This window comes from Conger conger, chromosome 8 (assembly GCF_963514075.1).
Source record: "Conger conger chromosome 8, fConCon1.1, whole genome shotgun sequence".
NCBI classification, from domain to species: Eukaryota; Metazoa; Chordata; class Actinopteri; order Anguilliformes; family Congridae; genus Conger; species Conger conger.
Window position 1 is genome coordinate 6,958,233 of NC_083767.1, and position 7,500 is coordinate 6,965,732.

At 47.7% G+C, this 7,500-nt stretch overlaps 1 protein-coding gene across 1 annotated transcript in view; it reads left to right on the forward strand.

Moving 5' to 3' along the window:
• The window catches only part of ube2h (ubiquitin-conjugating enzyme E2H (UBC8 homolog, yeast)), a 34,052-nt gene that overhangs the window by 17,857 nt on the left and 8,695 nt on the right, over positions 1-7,500 (forward strand). Inside the window, exons 2-3 of the mRNA XM_061252071.1 lie at positions 3,727-3,803; positions 6,180-6,254. Coding sequence (XP_061108055.1) covers positions 3,727-3,803; positions 6,180-6,254 — 152 coding nt within the window. The remainder of the gene's footprint in view (positions 1-3,726; positions 3,804-6,179; positions 6,255-7,500) is intronic.

A 7,500-nucleotide genomic window follows, 5' to 3' on the forward strand; every position in this document is an offset into this window, starting at 1 on the left:
CATCAATGAGTCATCGTGGTATCCACAGGGTCACGGTAGACTGCTTTTTCTGTGACCTGTTTCCGGAAGTTTTTTTTCTTTCTTTCTTCTTTCTTTCTTTTTTCTTTCTTTCTTTTTTCTTTTTATTTTTTTTAAATATAAAATGTTCAGCGTTAAAGCAACTCTTATTCAACTCACATTAACCCTGTTACAGTTGAATTAAGGAGGGTTAAGCAAGTTGACGGGAGGGTTAAGCTTTGCCTGTCCGTATGTGATGTTGAGCTTTTGCAGCGGAGCGAGGAGTGTAGCAACTGTTTGTCTGTCGCGTAGAGACATTTCCCCCTCTCCTCCAGTGTTCACTGGGCTTCCTGTGTGTCTCTATTGCCCAAGCTGGTGCTGTCGGATCTCGGCAGCTAAAAATAAACCTCCTGTTGTTTTTAACCCTTTGAGCGGGGCGGTCACGTGGCGTGAGAAACATGGCAGCTGCCTCGGTCCGTCGGTGCGTGAAAACAGCGCTGCTCTCTCGCTCCGCGTTCCTTCGTCCCAGATCTCCCCGGAACGGCGTACGTTTAGTTTCCCCTGCATGCCGCGGTTTAAAATAATGACAGTACGCATACCTCCCGAGTGCGCGGCCTGTGGGAACGCGCTGTCGTTTCATTACGGATAAACCGCTCCAATCTCAGTCGGCGAGAAGCGCGTGGGCTTACGATGCGGCCGCTCGAGGCCGAGATCTAAAGAAAGACGGCAGATTACAAGGCTTCGCGGGGAAGGCCATAATCTCACATACCAGATGTGTCTGTCCAGGGGCATGGCGAAGAGCCGCTAAATTACGCAACGTTTTAGAGCCAGGGACAAAATAAACAAACACAGAGGGGCTTCTTCCTCCTTAACCCTTAAAGGCGTGAGGTCACAAACGTGCGGTTAGAATGTTCTCAGCTGACCGTTCTCATGCTGATGTCACAATCACTTCTGGTAACTGAATACAGTGGTGTTCTAGAACATTAAATAGAAAATAGAACATTCCAGGAAACCTGCTCTTCAACGGGTTAATAAATAGACGCATTGTTAAAAATCGCTCCATTCAGGAAAGAAATTCTCTTTTGATTGCGTTTGTTTGCTCTGAAGCCGATCGGGTGAGATGCGGAGGGGAGCTCCGGCTCTTTGAAATGGCGCCGACATGGAGTTCTTTCGCGGGGCAGATAGCTTTGTGTCAGGGGGAAGTCAGTTGGGACGCTTTTATTTATCGGAGTGTAAATCCAGCGCTTTGATATCGGAGCCAGGGAAGGAGAAGTTGGGCTGCAGCTTCTGGCTCTACAGCAGAGAGTTCCACTTTAATCTCTGCTCAGATCCAGCACTGTTTTTTGGGGGGTTTTTTTGGGGGTGGGGATTGAAAATGTGTTCCCCAGCTTTGTGCTTTCATCTCTGATGGGGCGCGGGCGGGTTGAGGGGGTTTTTTGGGGGTCTGCTCAGGAGGCTGTGCTGTGGGTCTGTGGGCTTTCCCCGCAGGGTGTGAGAAATGACGGCCTGACGGCACTGCCTAATGATAGGCTAACGGCCACAGGTCACGCCGCCCATCCCCCCCCGTGAGAGAGAGAGGGGGAAGAGGGGAACGGAAGGAGAGAGTGAGATAGAAAAGGGGAGAGGTAGAGAGATGAAAATAGAGGGAGAAAGAAAGAAAGCGCAGGAAAGAGAGCGAGAGTGAGAGAGGGGGTGGACAGTCCCTGCTGATGTCTTGGCTGCGAGCCCAAGCTGTCAGAGTGTGTGTGTGTGTGTGTGTGTGTGTGTGTGTGTGTGTGTGTGTGTGTGTGTGTGTGTGTGTGTGTGTGTGTGTGTGTGTGTGTGTGTGTGTGTGTGTGTGTGTGTGTGTGTGTGTGTGTGTGTGTGTGTGTACGTGTACGTACTTCTATAAGTGTGTATGTGTATGTGTATGTGTGTGTGTGGTAGCTTTTGCCTTCTGTGTGCGTTCTTTTGCCCTCAGTATGTGTGTGTGTGTATGTGCGTTTGTCTGCATTTGCTGGGGCTTTCTGTCAGAAATCAGTCACTTTCTGACCTCTCCCATTTAGATTTGAACTGTTTTTAAATTCATGTTAACCTTTATGGGAGTGTGTCAGAATGTTAGTGATTTGATTAACCAGAATAACCAACCATGCAGGAAACAGGGGCCCTCAAAGTTGACCCACATTGGTCCAAAATAAATAAACATGCTGACGAGGTGATTAGTGATTTGTTGTCCTGAATGTTTGATGGTTCTGGAGGGGAGGAGCAGGCTCTCTCTGGCCTCCAGACTGTGCGTATGGTAATAGCGCCGCGGGGCTCCGTGGGATGAGAGAGCTCCTGTTGGCGGCCGGCTGGAATTCTGATCGGCCGCCAAACTGCCCTCCCGCAGCGAGGGCTTTTACCCAATCCGCTGCCCCGTCGCTCCGCCCCCTCCGTGAACTGTGTGGACCCGGTCGACCCGACGACTGTGGAACCCGAGAGACGAGACCCCAGCTGATCACTCGCTGATCGCTTACTGATCACTCGCTGATCGCTGACTGATCACTGACTGCTCTTTTACTGATTGCATACTGAGGGATCACTGGATGCGTTCTGATCGTTTACTGATTGCGTACGGAGAGATCACTGGATGCGTTCTGATCGTTTACTGATCGCACGCAGAGTGATTACGGCTTGTTTACTTGGATCTGTGTTTTTCCAAAGCCTTTTATTCTACCAAACGAGAGGGCAAAATCCAGAGCTTTTCTCATTTGTTTGAAAGAAGGCTTGTGTTTATCACACAGGCAAATCAAAGAAAATAAACATCTAGTTGATTACCATGAGCCATTATTTTAGCTGAGTTTCAAACATGTGTTCTGGGTAAATTAAAGAGCAGATATTTTCTTTATGAAAATATTTATAACTTAATCTAAATGCACTTTGTTTTAAACCACTAGATGCAGAATGTGCAGTTGATACCGTGCCCTTTGGCAGAAACAGGGCTGTGATATTCTTCCACATGAAAAGCAAATGCTTTTGTTTTGTGCTTTAGTTGTTTATAGTGCTGTATGATTTGTACCAGGAGAAACCACATACAGTATGTGGTGTAGGTTGAATGCAGTTGGTTTGTCTTTGTTTCGTTTAGGCTTTTTACGTTGGGTGAGGGGTGCGGCAATTGGCAGCTGAAAAGTAACTTTGCGCTCCATTAACAGTAGTGTTTGCGTGTATGCGTGTTTGTGTGTGTGCATTTTGGGGGACTGTAGAATGGCAAACAATTGTCAGTCTGTTGCAATAAAGACTGACGAGGCTTTTGGTCAAATTGTGATAGGTTACGGTTTCCCTGGTTCACCAGAGGGGGAGCTCTTGAGCAATAAGACACAGGAATAACCAGCCAATGAAAACCCTTCCTCCCTGGGCGATGCGAAGGTCACTGATGCAGTACAGGGCCACAGTTAGCACTGGGTCTAGTTCCAGACCCCCCCCCACACACACACACACGCACCCCACCCTTTTGCTGTTGCTGTCTCTTGGGCCAGGTACAGTAGCTTCCTGTATTTGAAGTGTGAATAAGCGCAACCGCTCCCAATTTCCAACCTCAAGCCAAACCGTTACTTTTCATATCAACAAACCACAAAGTGTGAGATGAAAAGCTAAATAATGGATATTTAGCTTCCATTGTTGCGGCCTCACTTTAATGCAGCGCATTTTATTTGAACGTTAGCAGAAACAGGCTTCAGGTGCAGTTTCCATCCTTAACCCCCTTTCTCTCAGTATCGAAAGTAAACATGAAGTCACCATCCTGAGTGGACTCAACGAGTTCGTAGTGAAGTTTTACGGACCGCAAGGAAGTAAGTGCCTTTTCCCCCCCTCATATGTTCCTGATTCCACCTGATTAATTCCTCTTGCTTCCCCCCTCTGAAAGACGTGTGTGGAACTGCCAGCCATGAAACGCGAGCTGGTTTACCAGGTCTGTCAGCGAAACACAATTCGCTAAAATGCTACTGATATTCTGCTTTTGTGGTTTATTTGAATTCCCCAATTCTTTCCTCCTGATGTGCGGTCGGTTGTGGTTGTTGTATTTGAAAGCGATTTGGTTTTCGTGGCTGCATCCTGATTTGAATTTGGCCCAGAGTGCAGCGTATTGTGTGAAATTACCTATTGTACCTTTAACATGTGGCAAAAAATAAATAAAAAATGACAATCCAATCACTCACAGCCAAAACAAATCCACGTAAGCAGATCCAGGAAGTGTGTTAGGGTAACTTTGTCACATTGAGACAGAAAGCGTTGGCAGGTTTCAGTACGGAGTGAGAGGCTGGGTGAAACAGGTCGGGGGAGAAAAGCGGGTTGTGGGTGGGGGGGGGGGGGGGGGGGAAGGGGGCGCAGGAGGCGCAGGAGGGGGGGTTTGCTGAGGCAGAGGAAAGGACCGTCAGCCCGTCTTCCTGCACAGCTGTTGAAACTCTGCTCTAATTATAGCCAAGAAAAGGAAGTCTTTCAGGCACCTCTGTGTTATGCAGAAGTTACCCCCCCCCCCTCCAAAAAAGATAAAATGCTTTTTTAGTCAGGCCCAGAATTATTGGCACCCTTGATAAATATGCACGGAAATACTGTAAACTGAAACATAATACAGTTATGTGTGTTTTATTAATTGCTCAATGGAATCGACCAAAGGTTTTCATTTTCCAAATAACATCCCCGGAAAGCAGGTTTTTATTTGCATGTGTGGCTTAATACTTTGTGCAAACACCCCTAGCAACGATGATGAGTCATGAGTAATTTCCTATTAGTTGTGTTGGGGCATTTTTTAGCGTTCCTCCATGTAGAACTTTTCATTGATATCCTTGGGTTTGTGCGTATGAACCTCCCATGGTCAGACCACAGGTTTTTGATGGGGTTTTTGATGACTTAATAAAAAATAAAACATTGAAATGTGAGAGGAACTAAAGTGATATAGTTTTCCCGTATGTTTGAACATAACTTATAGATTATTATCTGTGTTGTTTATTGTTTATATGCAGCCTTTTTTCTTCATTTTTATTAAGGGTGCCAATAATTCTGGAGCGAACTGTCTATCTATTTCTTTAAAATATGTGCATACACCCATAAAAATAGCAAACTGACTGGTGGCTATTGGTTCCATTTAAATTCGGTTTAAATTAATTTAAATTCAGTTTGTGCATTGAGAAGTGGCCTTTATGTTCTGTGAGGATTGCTCCACCTCACGAATTGAATTTCACTTATATGTCGCCATTTTAGTGGAATTGATTGCTCCGGAATAGACTGTCTGAAGAGTGTACAGTATATGGGCAGCCTATAGCCTAGTGGCTATGGTATTTGACTGGGACCTGGAAGGTTGGTGGTTCAAGCCCCAATGTAGACACACTAAGATCTGTGCAGCTGTTGGACCCTGCCTGGTCTAATCAACTTTGGATCAAATCGCTTTGGATAAAAGTGTCAGCTTGAATAACTGTGATGTCATGTAATGGAAAAGTGGCATACTCAAACCTGGGCCTAAGCAGTAGTCCAGCAAAGTCACTGATTGGCTGGAGATCGCACTCAGAGGCCCAGAGGGCCAGGTTTGAGTATTCCCAGAGTGTGGTTCCATTTCAGACCAGGAGAAGATGGGTCCCCCCCCCACACACACACCTGTCAGTCATGTGACCTGCGTAACCCTGTGTTTGCGCACCACACACACACACACACACACACACACACACACACACACACACACACACACGCGTGACCTGCGTAACCCTGTGTTTGCGCACCACACACACACACACACACACACACGCGTGACCTGCGTAACCCTGTGTTTGCGCACCACACACACACACACACACACACACGCACACACACGCGTGACCTGCGTAACCCTGTGTTTGCGCACCACACACACACACACACGCACACACACACACACACACACACACACGTGACCTGCGTAACCCTGTGTTTGCGCACCACACACACACACACACACGCACACACACGTGACCTGCGTAACCCTGTGTTTGCGCACCACACACACACACACACACACACACACGCGTGACCTGCGTAGCCCTGTGTTTGCGCACCACACACACACACACACACACACACACACACACACACACACACACACGTGACCTGCGTAACCCTGTGTTTGCGCACCACACACACACATACACACACACACACACACACACGTGACCTGCGTAACCCTGTGTTTGCCTCCCCAGCACCGTACGAAGGGGGGGTGTGGAAGGTCCGAGTAGACCTGCCGGACAAATACCCCTTCAAGTCTCCGTCTATAGGTACCCTCACCATCTCTCTGCACGTCTCCGTGTCTCCTGTGAACGTCCCTGTCTTTTTCCCCATCTCTCTGCGCCCGCGGCCCACTCGGTGTGGACACACCTCAGTTTCTGGTGTCCCCTGTAAGTGTAGAGTAGCACACGACTCAGGGTTCACGTATTGAATTTTAAGCGTTTTGGCACATTGAGAGTTGAGTTGAATGTCTTGAGCAGAGTGATTGATATCGCCGGTGTGAGTGTCCCAGGGAAGTGTTAGAATACACACACCCGGTTATTTTTGTCACATGACCTCCTGACCCCTCTCGGCCCCTCCCCCCCAGGGGGGTCCTAGACCCGCGATCCGGCATTAGACCAGAAGCGTTAGTCTCCAGTCCTGGGGCACCACTGTTTCCCGTGGCTTTTGGTGTGTTTCAGCAGTTAGTGATCACTTTTACTCATTGAAGATGCCACACACTGCGTTTCCAACAAAGGCCAAACATGGCTGCTGGTTGAATGGACACCTCTGACACCGGGGCCCCCCAGGACCAGAGTTTGACCCCCCCCCCCCCAGGCTGTAAAAGTTTACTCCCAGTGTAGGGGCTTCTGGGTAGGACAGTCCTCCAGAGAAGGCCGTTGGAGCTGGGGTCATGATCTCAGGGTCAAGTGTTCGGTGTTAGGTCACACTTCACTATGAGGGTACATGGGTCTGGCATTAACTAGCCGTTGTTAACATGATTTACCAGTTGTAAAAAGAGAAAGACCAGTCACTCTCTTATCAGTCATTTATTGCAAAAACCAACATTTTCACACGTCATGCATCCTGAAGAAGACACTGTGTGTTGAAACGTTAGTTTCTGCAATGAATTACTTGGGAGCGTAATGGTGTGCAACTATCTTTCTCTTTTTACGGTGGTTAGTTACTTAAGAAGTACATTAGCTCACAGCAGTTTGTGTAGCCTCATTGTGAAGTGTTGTGCAGTTTTAGTCGAGGTTGGGCGAGGCCTCGTCGATGCTGGTAGTCCTGTTGGCCGTGGCAGTGATGGAAGAGTGACTGAACTCTGCGGATATCAGTGGAGATCTGATTGACATCTGTATTACACAGCCTTATCCTGAAAAGGGTGCACTCCCATCACGATGGGGGTGAGGCCAGATTGGACCGCAGAAGGCTTTTTTCTAACTTTATAGGGCAGCAGAACACACTTTATGCCAGTTTATTTATGATAAGAAGTTATTATGTCATAAATGTTGAAATAATCTCGAGTCTAATGGC